Here is a 24,718-nt window from a genome sequence, read left to right as displayed (position 1 = left end):
TTCCCCGACCCTCGCCCGCCCCGACATTGTCCTGCAGCCCGGGCCCCCTCCCGGCCCGTCCCCCGCCTGCCCCGACCCCCGCCTGCCCTGACCCCCGCCGGCCCCGACATGGGTCCCCTTACCTCATCCGCCGCTCCTCCCGCCTGTCCGCTACTCGCACCGCTGCTGGCCTGTCCGTTGCTCCTCACGTCACCGCTCCTCCCCCGTGCCATGTCCGCCACTCCCTTACCTCAGCCGCCACTCCTCCAGCCTGTCCGCTGCTCGGACCGCCGCTGGCCTGTCCGCTGCTCCTCACGTCACTGCTCCTCCCCCGCGCCATGTCCGCCGCTCCTCGTCACGCTCCTGGACGCCGCTCCTCCCTGCGCTCCTGACGTGAGCACGCACGTCGCGGCCTGCACTACTTTGGAGGGACTACTTTTTTTTTACTGTAAATTTTTTAAATAACGTTTTTTTTTTTATTTATATAGCCTATAACCATCAATACACCCTGACGATTCCAACGGTGTATCGGGTGTGTGGATTGGCGCTGTGGTTCCCGAGTTTACCCGCCTCAAAGGCTGAAAGTTCTTCCTTTATTATAGTAGTATAGATCATGTAGTGAAACTGTTGAGAATTATCACTGAAATACCCAGCTATATTTAAGACATCCGCAGTCTCATATTTCTAGGTCAGAAGAGGATAACAAATACAACACAAACGATAATAAATCATTTCCCGCATTCATCTTTGTTTTCGCAGGTAACTTAAGTCAACCCTAAATGTAGACATTTGTCTCCTTATAAAATAAGATTAGATAAGACATAGGGGCTATCATTGGTTTCATATTAAGAAGAAATCTCTTCGTGCCTTATGTCTAGCTCTGTAAGCAATGGGCTCTGCCACTTAGATGTTGATTAAGATCATATCAGGAAAGACATATGATTAATCTGCTATATTTTATGAGCAATTTACCCTGGCCCGAGCAAGCCATTATTGGAATAATAGATATTTAATTAAATCTAATACTCTCATTCGGTATCTAGAAAATGTTTCTAGATAGAATCAAAAATCTCAGTCTGAATATTCAGGTTGTAAATAATTCTCTTGTGTCCTGCCATGGATCTCCTTTCCCTAAACAAGTTTGAGTGCATAGGAACCATGGGGAATTTCATTTTCGTAAAATCATTTTCCAACATATAATGCCTTGACAAACCACCTCGCCCCTGATTTGTCAAGTGCTGCATGTTAGTCATATAAAGCGAAATGGTCAATGATGCTTAAAGAGGACATTTTTTGAAAATATGCTTCATATTTCATGTCCCAAATTTGTGTCCAGTATTGTGTTAGTTTGGTGCAGGACAAGACTGCGTGTATAAATCACAATCCCGGTGTCCATACCTCCAGTACTTCGAATGTGGACACATTTGTGCCACGTGTAGGATCTATAGGGACCAGTGGCATTTATGTAGTATTTTGTAACAGCTAAACTTACGTCTAGCCTCTCCAAGGCCTTGTTTGTGACGGGCTCATATGCCTGCCCACTTATCAGCTTGCCACTGTTGCCTGGGAGTAGATGTTTGTCTTGATGAAAAGGGCCGTCCACTATAGTGCTGTTAAGGTCGGAGACAGCTCCTTTATAGGTTCCCCAGATCTTTCGGTATGCCCTGATGGATGAACATTGGAATAAGTATGGAGGGAAGCCTAGTCTGGAATGCAGTCAGTGGGTTAATTGTGTGTAGTTTGAAACTCGGGAGGTGGGTAGATCAACACCATTTTATAACTCTTTGTAAGATTTAAATGAACCTCCCTGCATTATATCCTCTAGCGTTTGGATACCAGCCTCTTCCCAGAGCGACCAATGTAAAGTTGATCCTCCTATTTGTGTACCCCATTCCCCCCCATGGTGGTGCATTCCAATGTAAATGAGAATCAACTCTCAGTAGCCTGTGCATATCACGCCGTCTTGCATTGTGGCTTGCAGACTGGTGAGCACATTGCCTTCCCTATCTACACTCATTCACGTTTCACATTGTCTGCAGTGTTTAGAGTGCATGAAATCTCAAGTCTGCGCATCACACAGTATTTGCACTCAACAAGACTATGAAAAGTCTGATAAACTGGCTGAAGTGGCGTGTGTGGCATGATCCCCAGTGGGTGTCTTTGTTCATACTTATCCGCAGGAGATATAGCCTGCTGCGAGCACAGTGGCACTTAGGTCCTTGAGGGGAGCTCTCTGGCCATCAGCTTCGCCCGCAGACCAACCTGATTGTTACAGATTTAGGGTCTGGGAAGACAAGTTCACAAGCTGAAGCCGAAGTGTGTCGTGTTTTTTGTACCTTTTCCTCACCACATAATGGTTGATTATAGCCATTTAAAGTTATGTTTTCAGATTTGTTTTCTTTTGTGGCAAACGCCAAGTTATTTGATGTTAGCTTTGTTTTCCTATTGTGCTGTTTGACATCCAACAGGAATACTTCAGAGGACAGCATGGAGCAAACTAGTTGAGTTCAGATCACATATGAAAGAGGCTCAGTTTGGCCATTAATGGTTCCTCGGGCCTTTCATGGCACAGCACTGCCCATCACTGCAAGCAGCCTGTAAGACATTTACTGTGAGTCGGTGCAATTACCAAATTAGTCAGTGTATGTAACGTGTGAGCATCATCTGTAAAAACCTTCCTTTGTGCTTACTGGAGTCCCCTTATGGTATTTTGACGGAGGCCCTTTCACTAAATTATAATAGTTAAGGTATGGAAAAATTGGAAAACCTGGCAAGAATGCTCTGATGCTGACTAAAGGTTGTAATCCACTTATGCAGTTTAACCTGATGATTGAAGGCCTGGACCACCTGACTCTCCTATATCGTGATGATGGGTTTCTGACGGATGTTGCCACTGATGAAATCTATTCGCCCACTTCTCTTCATAGGTTGCACCATCAAAGCACCACAATACCCAGTTACACGGTTGTATGTTGGGATAACGAGTTCCTCAACAATGACTTCCTTAACAATGCGGTCGCTACAACAACTGCATCTTAACCACGATTTGTTCTTACCATGTAATACTTTACCACAAAGTTTTGTGGTAAAGGGATGCATGGTAAACGGCCCTCTGTGGCTACCGGTCACCCCCTAAAATCTACCCCGAAACCCGCACCCCCTAAAAACTACCCCAAACCATCACCCCCTAAAAATTAATCCAAACCCTTTAAATCTTCCCCAAACCCACACCCCTAAAAACTGTCCCAGATCCCTCCTACCCCCTAAAAACTACCCCGAACCCCCACTCCCTAAAAACTAAGCCAAATCCCTCCCAACCCCAAGAAACTAACCCAAACCCCTCCCATCCCTAAAAACTACCCCGTACCCCCGCACACTTAAAACTAACCTGATCCCCTTAAAACTACCCCATACCCCCACCCCCTTAAAACTAACCCGAACCCCTTTAAACTACCCCAAACACCCTACCCCCCAAAACTATCTCATACCCCTCCCACCCACTAAAAACTTCCCCAAACCCCTCTTACCTGTTCTGTTCCTGTCTGACGCTCCTCTCTCAACGCCCATCCCGAACACTAGACCGACTTAGCCTTAACCACGCACATGCGTGGTTAAGGCTAAGTCGCGCTCCCCACCACCATATTAGTATGGCGGGGGGAGCACGGCGGACGGGAAGACCGTCTGCTTTTTTTTAGGGTTTCATATGGTGTCGGTGTCTGCTAGACACAGCCATCCATATCAGGATGCAGACGGGAGGGATCCTTTCCATGGCGGCGTTGGTGCCACAGAAAGGCATGTCGTCTTCTAGGTTGGGGGCCCGTTGCAGGCCACCAGGATGTTGGGGGAGGGAGGGGCACATGGGTGGTACCTATGGTACCCCCCTACATGTGCATGTACAACATGGCAGGCACCGCGCGGTGCCTGTCACGTTGTACATGCACATGCACGACATGTCTTTTTGGCATTGAGGTGGGCGGTGCTGAAAGCACCGCCCGCCCCAATGTTAAAAATGCAGGATGCGCCCGGCAGTGTGGCAGGCGTATCCTAATGTCACCCAGGGGACCCCTGCACATATGGCAGACAGTCCCTTTTACCGTCAGGAAGGTGGGCGGACAAAGTCCGCCCACCATCCCAATGATGCCCTAAATGTAATGGTTAGATGGTGATCAAAGGGGTCACTCCCAGGGATATTTGAATGTCTCTGCTGAGAGCAGCCCCTGGTTTTGGTGTACATCCTTACGATAAGGTGAGAGGAAACTCTCCATAGCCGGAAACCATGTCAACTCCGAAAATAATGGAGATCAGGCATGTTGATCTCCGCAGGAGATATAGCCTGGTGGGAGCACAGTGGCACTTATGTCCTTGAGGGGGAGCTCTCTGGCCATCAGCTTAGCCTGCAGACCAACCTGATTGTTATCAGAACTATCCCATACCCCTTCCACCCTCTAAAAACGTCCCCAAACCCTTCTTAACTGTTCTGTTCCTGTCTGACGCTCCTCTCTCTACACCCATCCCGAACACTAGACCGACTTAACCTTAACCACACACATGCGTGGTTAGGCTAAGTCGCTGATCGGGCAAGTCGTTGTTTGGCTTGCGTGACTCTGGAACTCGTTGTTCCGGAGTGGGTTTTCCGGATGTTTCCCCAGTTACATCAATGATAAAGGCAGGTGTCTATTTCTCACTGGACACTAAATGTAGTGGTTAGATGCTGATCAAAGGGGTCACTCCTCCGGATATTTCAAAGTCTCTGCTGAGAGCAGGCCCTGGTGTTGGTGTACATCCATACGATACGGTGAGAAGAAACTCTCCATAGCCGGAAGCAATGTCACCTCCGAAAATAATGGAGATCAGCCATGTTGACTCTCAGGTCAGAGGCTTCAGATAGACCTCTCTTGTCTGATGGAGTTCACAGAGAAGGTATTAACTGTAAAATAATGCCTGTGTTTGGGAAGTTTCAGAAGTGTTTTGCGGTGAAAATATTGCAATTTATATTTAGACTGAAATCCCACAGAAGCACTTTGGAAAGGCTAAATGACCTTGCCTACACCAAACAAAAGTCCAGCCTTAAACAGGGCTCATGCTGAAGAATAAAGGGCATAAAGCATGTTAGTATTTCAAGTATTTCTTTAGTGGAGATACATCATTAAGGAACATCTAGAAATTTAAGTTTGCCCTGATAAAGGTGTGCTCGTATAGTTGCCACTTACTCTTATGGAGAGCTACCTACCCACACCTCGACCAAAAGGAGCCTTTCCTACATCAGCCTTGGGAGGCCAACATCATACGGTAAGATGCAGAGATCTCCAACAAAAGCAAAATCCAGTCCTTCCCCCAGGCCTGGTGTGAAGTCCAGCTAAACTAACGGCATCCTGCAGTGAAAAGGACCCGCCAATTACATAAGCCACAGGATGGCAAGAACATGTGCCAAAAACCTCACCTATTGGTGCTTCAAAAATAAGACTAGCCTAAAGCACCCTGAAAGGTCACTAAGCCTGTCTGCTCTGAAGCCCTGCTTCTTAACCTGGGCTGCACTTGGATATCACACAGACATTAAGCCGGAATGAATATGCATCTAATAATACCAGGCATCAGATCAAGCCACCTGGCCAGCCATCCTTAGTTGTGTTTATCTATAGTCACCAGCATACTGATTTTGATCAGTTTAAACAAGACTGAATTGGTGCATTGTTGACTACAGCAAGTAGGATCCAGGGGTCCTGCAACCATATAGAACACAAATCCAAAATGTCAAAAACTCTGGAAAGGAGATCGGCACAGATGGATTGTGGCAGGTCGAATCTAACATATTAGCATGACATTTATCATAGTCCAAAGAGAATCTAAAGATTCAGGTCCTGAAGCAACAGCTGACATCAACCACCAGAGGTTGATTCCACTACAAAACATTCATTTTCTGCTGGTCAAGAAAGATATGGGAGTGGTTTTGAAACTTGACTAATTTTCTTTGAGAAAGTTGGCCAGGATTGTGGGTATTTCATCATCCCCAATCCAAACAATTTTCGAGCACGCTTACATTTCGGAGCCCTTCAATATCTGAACGATCGTCGCTTAAGAAAGGGCCTCAGGTAGCTCTCTCCAACAGAAATTCATAATGGCAGATACATTTTTGGCCCTGCGAAGATATCACACTAGAATCAGATGCCTGAAAACTAGGTTGGGGAGCAGTGTGTCTAGATAATATAAGGTACACAATACCGGCCAAAGGCCTGAAGGGTGGAGAGGTATTTCCACACAATGGAAGGCGGACAGGGGAAGGGATACGACCTCCCAAATAATAATCAATAACAAGAAGTATCCCGCCCAATAGAAACTGATATTGTGTATGTTAGATATAGTCAATGAAAATAGGGTCATAGGACTATTGTATCCTTGGGACACCCTACTATTTTGTTTTTAATATCCGCCATTAGTCCATATTAACACCTTGACCGCGGCACAAATTCCGCCGTGGTGCTGGTGATTTATTGAGTGGGCGGTGTTCGGGCGTCCCCCGGCTGTTCCTCGCACACCCCCACTGTGACGTCAAACAGCCTGGGGGTGTCCAACGCATGGAAGGGGATAAAGAGATACCTGGAGTACTTGTAGGATTTTTTATATGTAACCCCCTTAGCCTCTACTTAAAAGCGCTCCCTGAAAAAAGGTTGAGCCTACCCTGGCCTTTAGGAGCCGGGGTGAACGCGATGAAGAAGCATGGCACTATTAGAGTGTGTGAGGGTTACTATACAAAGAGGTATTGCTTCCAGTTTTGGTAGTAACATATGATCAGACCTCATAGTGGAGAATTGTGCCTATATCTATCATATTCAATATTAGTTTCTATTGGGTGGGATACTTCTTGTTATAGATATTATAAGGGCCAGGTGGAATATCTCCCACGATTTTCAAATGCCATAGCAGATTGGGAGTTGAGGTTTCTCCAGTACAGTAGTGACTAGGCTCTAGCTGGGAGAGTAGTTGGACGGATACCTCATTATGGAGCCTGTGCAGGTAGAACTCTTTGCCTTGTCGCTCAACCACAAACTTCAGAGATTCCTCAGTTGAACATAAGATTCAAAAGCAGATGTGGAGGATGCTTTCCTTTAGACATGGTACAAAAGGGGGTGGTGATGGGCCCAGATCTCTGTACTGGGGTGAATGTATGACATTGTTCTGCATTCTGTCCATCAACTGTGGTTTTTGCATTTGTCACCCCGAGTGGGATGGGTATGCTCAGACGTGAGTCCCATGCACTCCACACCACTAGATTCAAGCAAGCAGGGCTGAAGACAGCTGGAATGCCAGAAACGGGTCCTCGGAAGCTAGTTATTGGTCCAAGGGAAGGCATGGCTTGGCAGTTCGGGCTGGACTGTTCCCATGAGGCACAGGGTCAGACTGATTTGCATAGGGCCATGTCTGAACTGGGGTGGTGTGGAGTGCAAAAAAACGATGGATTTGGGCCCAGATCTCTGTACTGGGGTGAATGTATGACATTGTTCTGCATTCTGTCCATCAACTGTGGTTTTTGCATTTGTCACCCCGAGTGTGATGGGTATGCTCAGACGTGAGTCCCATGCACTCCACACCACTGGATTCAAGCAAGCCGGGCTGAAGATGGCTGGAATGCCAGAAACCGGTCCTCGGAAGCTTGTTTCCGGTCCAGGGAAGGCATGGCTTGGCAGTTCGGGCTGGACTGTTCCCATGAGGCACAGGGTCAGACTGATTTGCATATGTCCATGTCTGAACTGGGGTGGTGTGGAGTGCAAAAAAACGATGGATTTGGGCCCAGATCTCTGTACTGGGGTGAATGTATGACATTGATCTGCATTCTGTCCATCAACTGTGGTTTTTGTATTTGTCACCCCGAGTGGGATGGGTATGCTCAGACGTGAGTCCCATGCACTCCACACCACTGGATTCAAGCAAGCTGGGCTGAAGACGGCTGAATGCCAGAAACCGATCCTCGGAAGCTTGTTTCCGATCCAGGGAAGGCATGACTTGGCAGTTCGGGTTGGACTGTTCCCATGAGGCACAGGGTCAGACTGATTTGCATATGGCCATGTCTGAACTGGGGTGGTGTGGAGTGCAAAAAAACAATGGTTTTGGGCCCAGATCTCTGTACTGGGGTGAATGTATGACATTGTTCTGCATTCTGTCCATCAACTGTGGTTTTTGCATTTGCCACCCCGAGTGGGATGGGTATGCTCAGACATGAGTCCCATGCACTCCACACCACTGGATTCAAGCAAGCCGGGTTGAAGACGGCTGGAATGCCAGAACCCGGTCCTCGGAAGCTTGTTTCCGGTCCAGGGAAGGCATGGCTTGGCAGTTCGGGCTGGACTGTTTCTCATGAGGAACAGGGTCAGACTAATTTGCATATGGCCATGTCTGAACTGGGGTAGTGTGGAGTGCAAAAAAACGATGGATTTGGGCCCAGATCTCTGTACTGGGGTGAATGTATGACATTGTTCTGCATTCTGTCCATCAACTGTGGTTTTTGCATTCCTTTAGACATGAGCACCTTTTTTGCTAATGCATTTCCTGCCTTCGCCACAATCTTCATGTTAATAAAACATGTCAGGAAGCACAGGTGAAAGTCCTAATTCACCCTTTTGGCCTGCCCAAGTATTGTATCTTCACTCCTGTAAACCTACATGGATGTTCCATCATCATTACCTCTTTCCTTTCATCTACTTCTGAGTCACATGCCACTGCCTGACACTAAGACACATGAGGTCAACGTTATCACTTGGATTGTGCGTGGCCGATTGATCCACGGAAAAAAACGGAGGGTACTAGCCTATTTGACGCACCACAACAGCAATTTTACCTTGTTACAAGAAACGCACCTCAAGTCTCAGGCTTGGGTACCATTTGCGAGTAACTTTGCAAGGGACCTTGCAGCTCCTTATACATTTGCATTTTCTTCACCAGGCATATTACACAAACTGTGCAAATGTAAGCTACGAGCTACTGATGAAGGCTCCAGTTGTCAGGGCGAGGGGGCGGGGGGCAATTTAATGCACGTAACCTTACTCTGTGCTCCAATTTTAGCATATTGGATTGCTGTCTTCTCCACCCTCTCAGACATTTTGCATCTACAACTACACCCTTCACCAGGGCAGGTGCTCCTAGGTTTCCCGGCAGAGATGGCACTGCTCCTTGCTAATCATAGGATAGCCTGCTCGTGGAGCTGAGGGCGTGCACCCACCACTCAGGAGTGGCTATTAGATGTGGCACATTGTCAAGAGCAGCTAAAGATATACTGTTCTATGCTCCAGCATTCTAGCAGACCCTGGGACCTCGTGGTCTTTCCAAGCGTACTTGTTAACCCAGTCACTGTCCTTCTCTGCCTGCTTTCTCAACCGCCCCTGTAGCTCATTAGTATCATTTTGACCCTGCCTCTGATGAAAGCTGGTTTCTGCTAAGATTTGCACTGCCATCATGCATTATTTGTCACTATCCTTCCATGGCTAGAATACTATACATGAACTCAAATGTAAGCCTGTGTTACCTCCTTAATGCAGCACCCAGTGAATTCCGTTTATTTGATTGTATTGTGTATGAAGATTATGCTATTTCCTTGTGTTTTAAGGTTGCAACTATAAATAAAAAAATAAATAAAAACATTTGTTTTTGTAAATCTACTTCTGAGTCCAGGTGCAGTCACTCCTGAGCTAGAATACCAGGGTTACTTGCAATTAATAGTTTGGAAAATGTCAGAAGTTCGTGGATTATCTCTTGCCTTCCACGGGAACCACTATCAGCCATCAGATATTCTTGGGCTCTATCATCTTAAGCAAAGACAAAAATGCCTTGTCAGTATGGATTGACTGGTGTGTATTCAGCCTGATTTTGCTCCTCTAGTAGAGGTGGTAAACATTTTAAACATTTTGGTCTTCCAGGCCTAAATGTTCAGCATTTTGGGGTGTTTGGATAGTGTTGGACTAAATTATGCAAAGGCTGGTCAGTGTAGGGATTTATTTCACACAATGACCTGCAATGTTTACTATGTTATATTCCCTGAACAAGGGTCAGACTTTAAAGCATTGTATGTGGATTACAGAATTTATTCCGAGAAGTGCTTGTTTACAATACTAGATGTCTGCAGGCATGTGGTGTTTCTAATCTTTCAGGACAGACTTTGTAGTACTCTAACTGGACGTGCTCTCACGCCACCACATGATTTCTAAGCTCTCAGAGCAACAACAACTTTTAAGCAAGAATCTGTGATCAGGAACCAAATAGTTCCCAAAGCTTGAGGCACTTTAAGGGAACAAGAGATTTTAAGGATTGGACAATATCTCAAGGTGACACTTTAGATGGCTACCCACTCATGCAAGGTGAAACATGGCCTCAATTGCTGGACATGATGTTAAGGAAATCCATGACCTCCATATCTGGAATTCCAACACCACCGTAGTACTGTTCTTAGGACAAGATATAACTAAAATAGTTAGTTGGCTAGTGAACCAATGCAGACAGCAAACTCTACACAATGGCCACACTTACCAGGAACAGTGACTGTTGCAGGGTGTGTAACTACTCTGCCCTGTTAGGGCCTTGTGTAAGAGAGCTGTTTATTGAACCCAGACTGCTCGTGAAGAAGCAGGGACTCTCAAGGAGCAGTATTTGACTTCCATGACTGGTAACGTTTTACCTCTTGTTTCTCCCTTGGAATATCGCCTGAAGAAGTTCCCCTGATGATCCCCTCCTAACCCTAAAGAAGAAAATGCCTTCCTGAAAGTGACTCTCTCTGCGCCATCATACCTCTTGTCCCCTTGGGAGTTCTGGTTTCCGGCTGTTTGCAGGTCTGGAATATTGGCAAAGTCGTCTTGTTCGGAGATTCCCAGCACCAAAGAAAGCACCACCATCCGGCCTTCCCTGCCAGGGCAGAGACAGCAGGTACCCAAGAAGCAAGTGAGAATTAGGAGAAAGGACAAGAAAAGAAAAAGATATAAGAGACAGAACAAGGCAAGCAGCAAGAGCATGAGAAGCAAGCACAGCATAGACCTCTGACCTCACCAGGCTGACTTAGCAGGACCAACCTTTTATATACAGTATATGACCTTCAACTTCATCGGACTGACCTCTATATGTCAACTTCATTGTTCGGCCATCAGTTTCACCATAGCAACCACTAATGACCAAGGTTTGGCCTCACTCAGCTTCTCTTTATACTCTCAGTACTTATGTCTATTGATCAACCTCTGACCTTATTGGGCTAACTTCTGCCTTTCACTTTGTAGATCACTAATCATTCCTCTGACTTTCAGGGTTGACCTCTATGACCTCACTGGGTGGACTACTGGCCTTACCTACGTACAGGCTGACCTCTGATCTCTCTTGCTAACCTTTGACCTCACTTAACCAACCTCTGTAGGACAACCTTTTACATCACCAAACAAACTTCTTAAATCATCTTGCTTACCTTTAAACTCAACAATCTTTGGAGGGCAAGTTTTGCACAGAGAGTAGCACAGCACAGAGAGGAGAGTAGGTAGCTGAGAGAGTGGGAAAGGAGAGAGTACCAGGATGGGGTAAAACTAGAACCCAGAAATCTCTTAAGTTGTTATCCCCCCTAAAGAATGACACAACCATTGTATACTGGAGTGAGGTATCATTAGAGCATTGTCGCTGTCACTGTCAAATGGTAAGAGGGAGCCGGCCTCTTCAAGCAGATTTCACTGCAAACAGGGAAAGTCACCTCCAGGCACTTCACAATATAGGCGAGACACACACAAAGAAGATATGCATGGTGACTGCCTCCTTGCTAGGGGAATAGACACTGAAAACACTACTGACCAACTCCTGCACCAATAGAAATCTGCAAACAGAAGAGAAATGTGCCTAGAATACAGAGATGCGCCCAAAACAATTAAAATTGCATTGTGTGCTTAACTTATTTTGTTATTTTACTAATATATAGATTTATATTGCACGTGCTACATAACTAAATGTTTTCTAGGCTCATAAACCACTTATAAGAAAAAGTATTTTCATTTCGTTCACCTGAATATTCGCACTGAGTGCCTTGACATGTGACTGGCTATGTTCCAGACATGCAGTCCTTTCAAAGGCACCGGCCTGTCAAGGTACCGCTAATTGCCCCTTAGAGTACCCTGCCGCTGCTCATGTATGTCAGATTGCAGGCGGACTTCAAGGCTAGGGGCAGACCCTTTCCCAACTGTGCACAAAAATAGAGGTCCGCCAGAATCTCATCTCTTTGGAAATGCTGCTGACCTCATTTTTTATGTAAAATAGTGCCGGAATAGCAGGCCCTGATATGAAAAATTAGCAAGTTCTTCTCAGTTGTTCTTTGTAGACTGCAATAGGCTTAAGTTGCGGAATATATTTGCAGTTTGATAAGTTTAATGTACAGTAAAGCCAGAGTGTCTCTGAAGTGCACGGTAACTTTTCGCGCCATTGATGCACAGAAGCACATTAGGTAAAGTCTTTTTTGCTTTAAAATCGCGAGTCTGCCGCCTGACTCGGGTCTCTGGCTATGTATGCCTCTACCTCATGCGTACACGCGTTTAGGGAGAAGCTCTCACTGACCCGTTCTTTCCCACATCTCCAGAGTAAAAGAAAGAAGGATGAAAAGCCGGCGCCATATTTGAAAGCAGGACGCCCGTGCCGACCGGCTCGGCCGTCTCTTCCACGCCGCCGCCCGTGGCTCTTTTCTTGCCGCGGGAACAATAGGCCCAGTGCCGGGCCCGGCTCGGATGCAGATGAAATGCCTCTTCCGCAGCACCGAGGCCCACAGAGCAGGTGCGCTCCAGTGGTCTTCCCGCCTCAGAGACTCGGCAGCGTTTAGGTGGCAGGACGGGTCAGCACTCCTTTTCCTGGAACAAAGGACGGAATGCTGCCCGGGGCGCCGTCCGTACCGTAATCGAATGTGAAGCAAAGCAGCTCGCAGGCTTCCCGCCTGTCAATCACGCTCCGATGTGAGCGATCAGGTGGAGCATAAAGGTGACACCCCAGGGAGTAAGAGGCATGCCAGTCTCTTCAGCAAATATATTAGGGAAGGCCAGTTCCCGCCTCTACCAGCTACTTGATGATCTCTGGGAAACTGGAGGAGTTTAGGGGTATGGGAAGGGCCTTTCCTGGGAGCCATCACTGAAGCAAAGTGTGTCCACATACACTGTGCTACTGCTAACCATGCATACAAGCTTGGCTTTTGGCAAACAGGGCAAGGAGAGTAGTGATTGGGGCCCGAAGCACTGGTAGTAACATACCACATACATGCTCAATACAAAATAACATCCTTCAAACGTGTGTCCATGTGCCTTACTTGTGTGCCCACCACAATCTGGAAGCCCTAGTAATGGTAACAGCTTGTTACCAGTCCTTCAATTATTTCTTGTGGCTGGAAAGCCCACCTCTGCCTTTCAAGAGTGCCTTCAGCTTTGACTATAAGCCAGATGTTTGTTTGTTTCAGAAAAGGATAAATGCTTGGTCTGTTTCTGTCTTTGGTCAGTTTTGGCTGGTTTGATGAATGTCCCAGGTTTAATCCTGAAGCACACTGTCCTCAGACTGACCTATAACATCAGTTTCGACATCCCACGAACCAGCCACATCACCGCACATCTGAGAGACCTTCACTGGCTCCCCGTCAACAAAAGAATCACCTTCCGCCTCCTCACCCACGCACACAAAGCCCTACACGACCAAGGCCCGAGCTACCTCAACAGCCGGATCAACTTCTACGCTCCCAAACGCCACCTCCGATCAGCCAACCACGCCCTCGCCGCCGTCCCCCGCATCCGAAGAGCGACTACAGGAGGAAGGTCCTTCTCCTACCTGGCCGCCAAGACCTGGAACTCCCTCCCTCCCGACCTGCGCCTGACCCAAGACCACCTCTCCTTCAGGAAGAAGCTGAAGACCTGGCTGTTCGAGCAGTAGCGTCCCCCCCCCCCCCCCCCAGCACCTTGAGACCCTACGGGTATGTAGCGCGCTATATAAGTGTCACTGATTGATTGATTGATTGAGTTTGTTTCTGAAGCTCTCAAAATCTTGGTCTAGTGCTCCAGTCTCTGGTCTTTTTCTGGAGATTTTCATATTTGAGTAGACCAACATGTCTGTTTCCGGTGATCCCCACTGTTAGAGCTGTCAGGGGTCCTGTTTCTAATTGTCCCTCAACCTTTTTTTAAGTATCTTGTGCTGGACAACCTCAAGTGTGTCTGATGCCCAGTGCTCTTGGTCTATTTCTGGAGACCCCCAAAGCTTTGGGTGATAAATGGATAAATATACTGACCAATGTTTTGAGTCTGTTTTAGGACACACCAACCATTTGGCTTTGCTCCTGTTCCTTCTCTGTATCTGGAGAGCTCGAATACCTGTCCGGACTCCTGTTTCTGCTCTGTTTTTGGAGACCTCAAACCCTTGGCAACCGACTCATGTACAGAGTCGGTTGCAGGGCTCTTACTGAAGAGACCAAGCTCCTGTGCTGACCAACATCTTAGTTCTTTTCTAAAGTCTATAATGCGTGGTCTGGCCAATATACTGTGCCTGTTTCTATGATACCCAAAGCATGGCTTCTGGTCGGTTTCTGGGAGTCCCATGTTTGGTCTGACTCTTGTCTTGGGTCTGTGTCTGGTGTAAGGGTGGGCGGCCAGCTACGCTCCGTTTGCGGAGTGTGCGTAGTGCCGCCTACTCCGCATTTTGCGGAGCCGGCGGAGCCAGGCGGCACTACGCACACTCCGCAAACGGAGCGTAGCTGGCCGCCACCCGCCTCCCTCCCGCCCTCCCTAAATACTTTAAATGAAAGGAATAAATTAATTAAAAACGCACTTACCTTGCCGGCCGCTTCCCGCCGCGTCCCCGGGGCTCGCTATCTTCCGTCTTCGTCTTCTTTCGTAATGCGCATGCGCGGGCGGCCGCGCATGCGCATTTTCTCGTGAGAAATGCGCATGCGCGGCCGCCCGCGCATGCGCATTACGAAAGAAGACGGAAGATAGCGAGCCCCGGGGACGCGGCGGGAAGCGGCCGGCAAGGTAAGTGCGTTTTTAATTAATTTATTCCTTTCATTTAAAGTATTTAGGGAGGGCGGGAGGGAGGCGGGAGGCGGGTGGCGGGGCTGGCGGCCGGGTGGTGTTTGCGGAGTGGGGCTACGCGGAGTGCGGAGGTGGGCGTAGTTTCTCGCCCACTTCGCGTAGCTCCGCGAAGCCCCACTCCGCCAACTCCGCCCAGGGTTAGTCTGGTGCCTCCTGGTGCTGATGGCCCATGCGCCTGTCTAGTTGTTCTATGACTGTTCTACCTCTTGTGTTTGATTCTGGTGCATCACTGATTAGCTTCCCACGTGCCATGGTCTCATTTCTGTTGAACCCAATCACTGGATTGACCTGTGTCTTACCAAATATGAGTTCCTACAGGACAGAAAGTCAACTGACCTGAACACGGGAACTCTCTCTATAGACAGGTGTTCTCCGCATGGGGCTGTGATGCACTAAATATGTCGTCAGTCAAGGAGCGCTGGCAGGTCTATCCCTGTGGGGAGCACGAGGACATTGAGAAGATGCTCACGCTGCTGCAAATACTGGTGCTTTTATCAAGTGGGGCATCTAGAACATCTGCGATGCCAGACACAGGCAAAAAAAAAGTGTGGTCTGAATCTCTTGCCACACCCCCCTTCACTCCGCTGCCAGCTACCCATGAGCTGACTGGGGCAGCGGGGGCTGGGCTCTTGTGATAAACGGTCCTGGCCAATTGTGCGTCATGTAAATGCAAAATAACAATGTCAGGTAATGTCAAGCAAGTGAAGACTTGATTTCTGCTTGAGTAGTAAACCCCTCTGTTCACCAAATTCCAGTTGGAATAAAGGGTGGGGTGCCAGGCCCCATGGTCTGGCTGTATGTAGAACACAGGGGTCACAGCAGTGCTTAATTTGTGCTGGTGGTTGCTGGTGGGATCCCAAGCACTCCTTTTTTGGGACCTGGACTTATTTTTTGGGTTCAGCACTTACTTTTCCTCAGTAGATATTAATCAAGAGCAAGAGGAAAAACACGCAAATGGGAAAGAAGGATGAAGAGAAAGGCAGAAAAAACATTGCAAAGGGAGAATGCAAGGACCGGTAAGAGTGATATAAAAGGCAGGCAGAGCCTGGAAGTGGATTTAAGAGGCTCAGGTGAATTCAAAGCTATGCAGTCTTGGCATTCACTGCAACGTCATTTAAAAGTACTAGCCGCGGGCGCCTGAGCACAGCTTTTGCGTACTGGCGCTCATTCCTTGACAAATTAAGCACTTCTTCATAGTGTCAGATCACAGGGACTGGTGGTGACAGCCCAGCAGGCCCAGACACTGGCTAAATCCTGGACACAGAGAGGTGAGTGCATGCCTGCAGGCATTGGCTGTTCTCAGGAAAACAGGAGATTTACGTCGGACTCTGGCACTACATGTACCCATTATAAAGGGAAGTATTCAGCCAGGCGCCAGGCTCTGGCTGAGCCTACGATAATAAAATGAGCATCAGCCAACAGGGACCCACTGTGCCATGGAAACATGGTGGTAGACCCTATGGCCCAGTTATGCCCAGACAAGACATTAGTGAAAGTCTCAGGGAACAGGTGGGGCCGGGAAGCACCGAAGTTAATGCCAACTGACTCCAGGTACTTTCTAAGCTAGAGAAAAAATAGAGTGGCGAATGGCAGACTGTGCCCACGATTAAAAGGCAAATGCAAGGAAACAGTAACCAGCTGTGCCAGGGAATCAGCAGGGTTAGTAATAATAATAATAATAACTTTGAATTTGTAATGCGCACAGCTACCTCCGAAGTGGTTTCCCGGCGCTGGGGGCCATCGGGAAGATTAAGCGAGCTAATGCCCAGTCACCTGGTGCTGGGCTGTCTTAGGGATCGAACCGTGAACCCGGTGGTCCGGAGTCAGGCACCCTGGCCGCTGCGCCACACCTCTTCCAGTTACTGTAGTGTAGACTATATGTGCTCAGGAAACATGAATGTTAGAGCCAGGCCCCAGAAACTAGATGTGTCAAGAAAACAGGGACGTTAGTGACAAGCGCCTAGGGACTGGTTGTGCTCAGGGAAGTTAGTGCCAGCCCTAGATACCGGCTCTGCCCATTAAAAAGGGAGACTAGTGACATCCCTCGAGGACACTTCCAGGGGCTAGCTGTGGCCAGGGTGCTGTGCCCGGGCCACGAGGCTACTGACGTCACACAGCTGAAAGGAGCGAGGGTTCGTGCAGGTCTGTACTTTGCGTTGCACGGGGCTCGCCACAAGCTTTGTCCAACCTCTCTATATCAACAGTCCGTCCCATGGTGGCACACACGGAAGTGCCCCATAACTGGCGGCTGAATAGACCGGCCTCGCACCCTTCCCACAGACAGCGAGGAGACCCGTGGAAGGGCGGGTAGCGGAATGACGGAGCCGCTGTGAGCTGCTAGTAAACATTGCCATAAACCCAGCGCAAACACCAGGAACTGGCACCGGGCCCAGCCGAAATCTTTCGAGAGCCGGTTCCCATGGAAAGGGCCCGCCTCCTCTTCATGCCGCGTGCCAGGCTCACCACCATCCGCTCAGCTCCCCGACAGAGCGACAAGGCCCATGCAGGGCCGTACCATGGTGCGTTGGCATAGAGGGGTGAAATACAGAGTGTCCAACTGAATTGAATGCTTAGACGACGCGAGGGGGCGGAGCAAGCAGTGGGGACGTCTACTGAGTGACAGTGGGAGGAAGAGGATATTCTGAAAAGTAATAATTAATTTTGGAAGCAGTAATGTAAAGAAACAAGATTTCTTTTGTCCTGCACTTCCACTGATACACAATTACTGAAAGATTGAAGAGTTCTTCATCCTGGCTTGCCTCAGACACGGCTTTTCTACCGCTGACACATCCGTGAATAGTCCAATGCTTCCCAGGCCTGTGTTCCAGCCGTCCATAGTACAGCAATATTACGGTATCTACAAGGGTCTCACCGTGACCTTCCTTTGCGATCCGCATTATGGACAAGTGCGGGGGCCCTGCTCCCAGTTTCCCCGCACTGGCGCCTTAATACCTCGAAGTCCAAAGAGTTCCTATGCTGCACCTCTGTCTTGACCCACAGTGGGCATTTGACCCGAGTACCATGATGCCGTCAAAACTTTCACAATGGATCTCCATCCCTAGACGCCTGCACTCTAATATCGCAGTATTGAGGCCCATGCAAAGCTTTTGTAATGCACCTCTGTCCTTGCATGGTGCACTATTACACAAGTGCTGAGGCCTTCACAGAACTCTAACAACGCACCTCTGTCCTTGCATGGTGCACTATTACACAAGTGCTGAGGCATTCACAGAACTCTAACAAGGCACCTCTGTCCTTGCATCGTGCACTATCACACAAGTGCTGAGGCCTTCACAGAACTCTAACAACGCACCACTGTCCTTGCATCGTGCACTATTATACAAGTGCTGAGGCCTTCACAGAACTCTAACAACGCACCCCTGTCCTTGCATCGCGCACTATTATACAAGTGCTGAGGCCTTCACAGAACTCTAACAACGCACCCCTGTCCTTGCATCGCGCACTATTATACAAGTGCTGAGGCCTTCACAGAACCTTAACAACGCACCTCTGTCCTTGCATCGTGCACTATTATAAAGTGCTGAGGCCTTCACAGAACTCTAACAACACACCCCTGTCCTTGCATCGTGCACTATTACACAAGTGCCCAGGCATCAACAGGACTCTATCAACACGCCCCTGTCCTTGTATCGTGCACTGTTACACAAGTGCTGAGGTATTCACAGAACTCTGACAACGCACCTCTGTCCTTGCATCGTGCACTATCACACAAGTGCCGAGGCCTTCACAGAACTGTAACAACGCACCCCTGTCCTTGCATCGTGCACTATCACACAAGTGCTGAGGCCTTCACAGAACTCTAACAACGCACCCCTGTCCTTGCATCGTGCACTATTATACAAGTGCTGAGGCCTTCACAGAACTCTAACAACGCACCCCTGTCCTTGCATCGTGCACTATCACACAAGTGCTGAGGCCTTCACAGAACTCTAACAATGCACCCCTGTAATTGCATCGTGCACTATCGCACAAGTGCCCATGCATCAACAGGACTCTAACAACGTACCCCTGTCCTTGCATTGTGTTCTATTACACAAGCGCTGAGGCCTTCACAGAACTCTAACAACGCACCACTGTCCTTGCATCGTGCACTATTACACAAGTGCTGAGGCCTTCACAGAACTCTAACAACGCACCACTGTCCTTGCATCGTGCACTATTACACAAGTGCTGAGGCCTTCACAGAACTTCAACAACGCGCCCCTGTCCTTGCATCGTGCACTATTATACAAGTGCTGAGGCCTTCACAGAACTCTAACAACGCACCCCTGTCCTTGCCTCGTGCACTATTACACAAGTGCTGGGGCCTTCCCAGAACTCTACCAACACACCCCTGTCCTTGCATCGTGCACTATTACACAAGTGCCGAGGCATCCACAGGAGACTATCAGCGCACCTCTGTCCTTGCATCGTGCACTATTACACAAGTGCTGAGGCCTTCACAGAACTCTACCAACACACCCCTGTCCTTGCATCGTGCACTATTACACAAGTGCCCAGGCATCAACAGGACTCTATCAACACGCCCCTGTCCTTGTATCGTGCACTGTTACACAAGTGCTGAGGTATTCACAGAACTCTGACAACGCACCTCTGTCCTTGCATCGTGCACTATCACACAAGTGCCGAGGCCTTCACAGAACTGTAACAACGCACCCCTGTCCTTGCATCGTACACTATTATACAAGTGCTGAGGCCTTCACAGAACTTCAACAACGCACTCCTGTCCTTGCATCGTGCACTATTATACAAGTGCTGAGGCCTTCACAGAACTCTAACAATCCACCTCTGTCCTTGCATCGTGCACTATCACACAAGTGCTGAGGCCTTCACAGAACTCTAACAATGCACCCCTGTAATTGCATCGTGCACTATCGCACAAGTGCCCATGCATCAACAGGACTCTAACAACGTACCCCTGTCCTTGCATTGTGTTCTATTACACAAGCGCTGAGGCCTTCACAGAACTCTAACAACGCACCACTGTCCTTGCATCGTGCACTATTACACAAGTGCTGAGGCCTTCACAGAACTCTAACAACGCACCACTGTCCTTGCATCGTGCACTATTACACAAGTGCTGAGGCCTTCACAGAACTTCAACAACGCGCCCCTGTCCTTGCATTGTGTTCTATTACACAAGCGCTGAGGCCTTCACAGAACTCTAACAATGCACCTCGCACATCTATCCTGATTTGCACAAAGCACTGAATTCCCAGTACTGACACATCCGGTCTCGTGTGCTTTCACCAAGTAAGTTTGTTCTGAGCTGCAGGGCGTGATGGCATCTCCTTACTGACTGCCGAGACAAGCAGAGCACGATTAATAATCAACCTGGCTGAACGCGCTCCAGGAGGAAGTTGAACAAAGATCCTCTTTCTGGCAAAATACTTCGAGGTTTATAAGTTATTTGCAGAGAGCTGCTCAAGCTGCAGATTTCATATACAATTTCACATTCTTGAGCAGCCAGATAATCATTTCATCCTTCTGTGGTTGATAACAATGAGTACAATTAAATACACTAACAGTGGCACCACCTTTTATTCAGTACCTTATGCATTGTACGGCAAATGTTCTACACAACGATTGCCCGTTTCTTCTTCGTGCTTGCACACTTCTATAAGCTTCTGCAATCAGGTAAACATTCGTTCGGAGCTAGTCAAGCATTTAGGTCTCTGGGTGTTACGATAACTGGTAATAGCTGAGAGAGTTGAGCGAATGCCAAGGAAACTGTAGCTTTTAGGTTAGAGGGTGCAATCCGAACAAGATATCTGGGGTAGGAGGCGCAGAGCACCTTTTGTTGTGATCTGTATTTTGTCTGTACAGTTAAAGCACAGGCCTCATGGCCAGTAAATAGCGTGGGGACAGATTTACGAAGCATTTTAGCAGATGCATACCCAACATCACATGTTTATGATCAATAAATTACTTTTTTAAATGTACTATATCCATTTTGCGATTGGGAAAATTCCTATCAAATCACAAAATGGGTTTAGAAATGCAGAACGAGTCTCAATTTGGAAGGGACATATTTAGGGCGTCCCTTTTGAAACTGCAATTCGTGCAGCGATGTATCAATGGTCTGTGACCACGGTTTTGGACGTAACCATTGATAGGTTACTGACTATTTGCAAAGGGAAAGGGGACCCCTGGGACTCCGTCCCCTTTCGGAATGTTAAAAACAAGGTGCCTGGGAGTTGTCAGGGGATCATGGGCAACTCAAACACACTTTTTTTGAAAATCAATTTTTTCGTAAATGCAACGCTTCTTACTTTAAGGGAAACAGGCTGCATTAAAAATATATTTATAATAAATGTATTCACAGACAAAGTGGTCTGTTGACGCGAGCAGGCCACCATCCCTGTGATAGCATCAAGTTGGAGTGAGTTGCAATTTGCCTCATGAATTTTGATGAGGTGGGTCGAATTGAGACACACTCAAAATAGTGATTTGGCGAACCCACCAGTAAGTGCATAAGTTGTTTCACAAATGAGAACTGATTCACAAAAAGTCGGTGCTTAAATTGTGGCCACTTGGTAAGTCGTTTCTTAGTACATCTGGCACTGGTATGTGAATACACCTGCTGTGGACACAGGCATGTGAAACCTGAAGTTTATAGATTCTGATGTTGGTAAAACAGCATATCAGGGTAGTACAGCTGGGAAATAAGAACAGAAAGCTGGAAGAATCAGACCATCTGATATATCCCCTACAAAACATAGAAGCGCAAAGAGGACTGCCACACATCTTTCTTCAGCTCTCTCCCACTCCATCTCTGACCTTTCAAAATACAGAATAACTTTGGAATATACTTCCATTGCTCCGTTATCCCCCTCTCCTAGCCACAAACACATTTTGAGATTGTTTGTCGGTGAACCTTCGGGTAGCTCTTCAGAAAATAGAGTAAACAAACACCCCTTTGGACAGACAGGAAGAGAACACAGTTTTCACAGTTGAAAGGCTTTCCTGCAAGTATTCGATTTCCCAGCCATAGATGTTTTTGCCTGAACCAATGGAGCCATAGGCCAAAGGTGTGAAAACGAGCACTCCAGGGGTTTAGGGGTGCACACTCCTGAGCCTGGAGTGTTCAAGTGACAGCAGACAACCCTTTCATGAACCCAGACACCGCCACATCTAACTTCAACCCGAGAGTAGACATGCATGGGCGTGTGTCACTCCACCACCTCTAGTCTAGACTTGTGCATGCAGCCCCGGCTTGGTTAGGTGTGTAATTAGTGACATGTGCCCAACCTAGAATGACTGGCACACCATACCACTCTCAGCCATTGCTGGTGGGCCACAGCTGTCAGTGAGCGACGCCTGTGTGAGACAACTTCAGCCTAACCTTGATTTTTAGCCCTCATAACATGGTGCGTCGCATACTATGTGAAAAGTAAAACTACAAGTCCTAGAGGAGAGAGTGTTTTGGGCTGAAGTCACGAGTAGCTGGGGGTGTCACACATCACACGAGCCCCTTTGCAATTCTGAGTAATATTCAGCCGTTGCGGGGAGCGAGAGGGGTGCAGCGGAGCCAAGCATCCCGGAACGACGCAAGCCTAACCACGCATGCCTGAACAACGCATCTGACTTATCAGGGGTATGGAGAAGCAGGGGGCATGGAGAGACGAGGTGTCTATGAGATCACACACCACCTGTGGGGGCTTCAGAGAGGGGTTTGCACAGGCAGGCACGGTGAGCTCCCAGCTCGCCTCCCAGATGTGTTTGGGACGGTTACCCAATGATCCGAGCAGGCTCACAGAATGCACTGGAAGCTGCCAGCCGATCCGAGCAGGAGCCAAGAGTTTCATCCGGAGAGGCGGCCCAGTGAACGTGGCAGGTGCACAGACTTGCTGGGAAGCTGCCTGCTGGTCCAAGCAGGTCACTTAATTATTTCTGATCCAAACGGGAGCACAGCCTTTATTGGAAGCTGCTTGATGAGCTGAGCAGCTGTACAGAATTTCTTGGTAACTGCTTGATGATCCGAGGAGGGTCAGAGAATTCCTTGAAAGCTGCCTGCTTATTCAAGAAGCACACAGAGTTCCTTCCAGGCTGCCTGCTGATATGAGTGGGCCTACAGAGTCTCAGAATTCCTTGGAAGCTGCCTGCTGATCCGAGCAGACCAACAAAATTCCTTAGAAACGACCTGCCTGTCCAAGTAGACCCACAGAATTCCTTGGAAGCTGCCTGCTGATCCGAGCAGACCTACAAAATTCCTTAGAAACTACCTGCCTGTCCAAGTAGGCCCACAACATTCCTTGGAAGCTACCTGCTACCCTGAGCAGGCCAACAGAATTCCTTGGAATCTGCCTGCTGATCCGAGCATGCCCTCAGAATTCCTTGTAAGCTGCCTGCTACCCTAAACAGGCCCACAGAATTCCTTGGAAGCTGCCTGCTACCCTAAGCAGGCCCACATAATTCCTTGGAAGCTGCCTGCTGATCCGAGCATGCCTTCAGAATTCCTTGGAAGGTGCCTGCTGATCCGAGCATGCCTTCAGAATTCCTTGGAAGGTGCCTGCTACCCCGAGCAGGCCCACTGGAGGCCTTCAATCTGAGGCCTTACTAGAGGTTTACAAGTGATCTCCCCCCCCCCTTAAGCAGCCTCCATTAAAGCTGCGATTTGTTTGCCTGTTTGGCCAGGAGAGATCCCCCGAAGGTGTGTCTGCAGTGTTCCATGAATTACCCGGCGTGCACCTTTGTACTTGTGGGTTGGACATACTGTGCTTTTGTAAGTAGCAGTACTGAGTCATATTAGTCTTACCTCGTTGCTATGGTTGGCTCTCCATTACCAGCGCTCAGATCATAGACGCCATAGTTCAAGCTAAAATGGATGGGCAGGCCTGTGGGATAAACATGCATGTTGCCAGCTAGTCCTTTTAGGCGAAAACACTATAGCTAACTGTCCAAATTGATAACTGTTACAAAAAAGAATTGTATGTCTTTTCATTCTGCGCAGCCTTCTGTGCTCTCGACTTGTCTTGCACGTCTCAAGTGCTGTTTTTCTCATTGCACTCGCTCGCTGGGGTGCAGCATGCCAATAATTTTATGCCTCACCACTTTCAAATGTCACCAGCCACCACTGGGGCCACAGAATTCCTTGGAAGCTACCTGCTGATCCGAGCATGCCCTCAGAATTCCTTGACAGCTGCCTGCTACCCTGAGCAGGCCCACATAATTCCTTGGAAGCTACCTGCTGATCCGAGCATGTCTTCAGAATTCCTTGGAAGCTGCCTGCTACCCTGAGCAGGCCCACAGAATTCCTTGGAAGCTACCTGCTGATTCGAGCATGCCTTCAGAATTCCTTGACAGCTGCCTGCTACCCTGAGCAGGCCCACAGAATTCCTTGGAAGCTACCTGCTGATCCGAGCATGCCTTCAGAATTCCTTGACAGCTGCCTGCTACCCTGAGCAGGCCCACAGAATTCCTTGGAAGCTACCTGCTGATTCGAGCATGCCTTCAGAATTCCTTGACAGCTGCCTGCTACCCTGAGCAGGCCCACAGAATTCCTTGGAAGCTACCTGCTGATCCGAGCATGCCTTCAGAATTCCTTGGAAGGTGCCTGCTACCCCGAGCAGGCCCACATAATTCCTTGGAAGCTACCTGCTGATCCGAGCATGCCTTCAGAATTCCTTGGAAGCTGCCTGCTACCCTGACTAGGCCCACAG

The 24,718-nt window shown here is 48.4% G+C and overlaps 1 protein-coding gene across 4 annotated transcripts in view; it reads right to left on the bottom strand.

Moving 5' to 3' along the window:
* Positions 1-24,718, bottom strand: part of SYT7 (synaptotagmin 7) — an 856,873-nt gene that overhangs the window by 286,752 nt on the left and 545,403 nt on the right. For 3 of the 4 annotated variants that reach the window (XM_086955594.1, XM_086955595.1, XM_086955596.1), the window contains one exon: positions 10,750-10,863. The exons of the other annotated variant lie outside the window; for it this stretch is intronic. In XM_086955594.1, the coding sequence (XP_086811720.1) occupies positions 10,750-10,863 (114 nt within the window). The remainder of the gene's footprint in view (positions 1-10,749; positions 10,864-24,718) is intronic. 4 annotated transcript variants of the gene reach the window in all.

Source organism: Lissotriton vulgaris, chromosome 2_1 (genome assembly GCF_964263255.1).
Source record: "Lissotriton vulgaris chromosome 2_1, aLisVul1.2, whole genome shotgun sequence".
NCBI classification, from domain to species: Eukaryota; Metazoa; Chordata; class Amphibia; order Caudata; family Salamandridae; genus Lissotriton; species Lissotriton vulgaris.
Note: the sequence above shows the minus strand (reverse complement) of the source record. Positions and strands in the feature narration are given on the sequence as shown.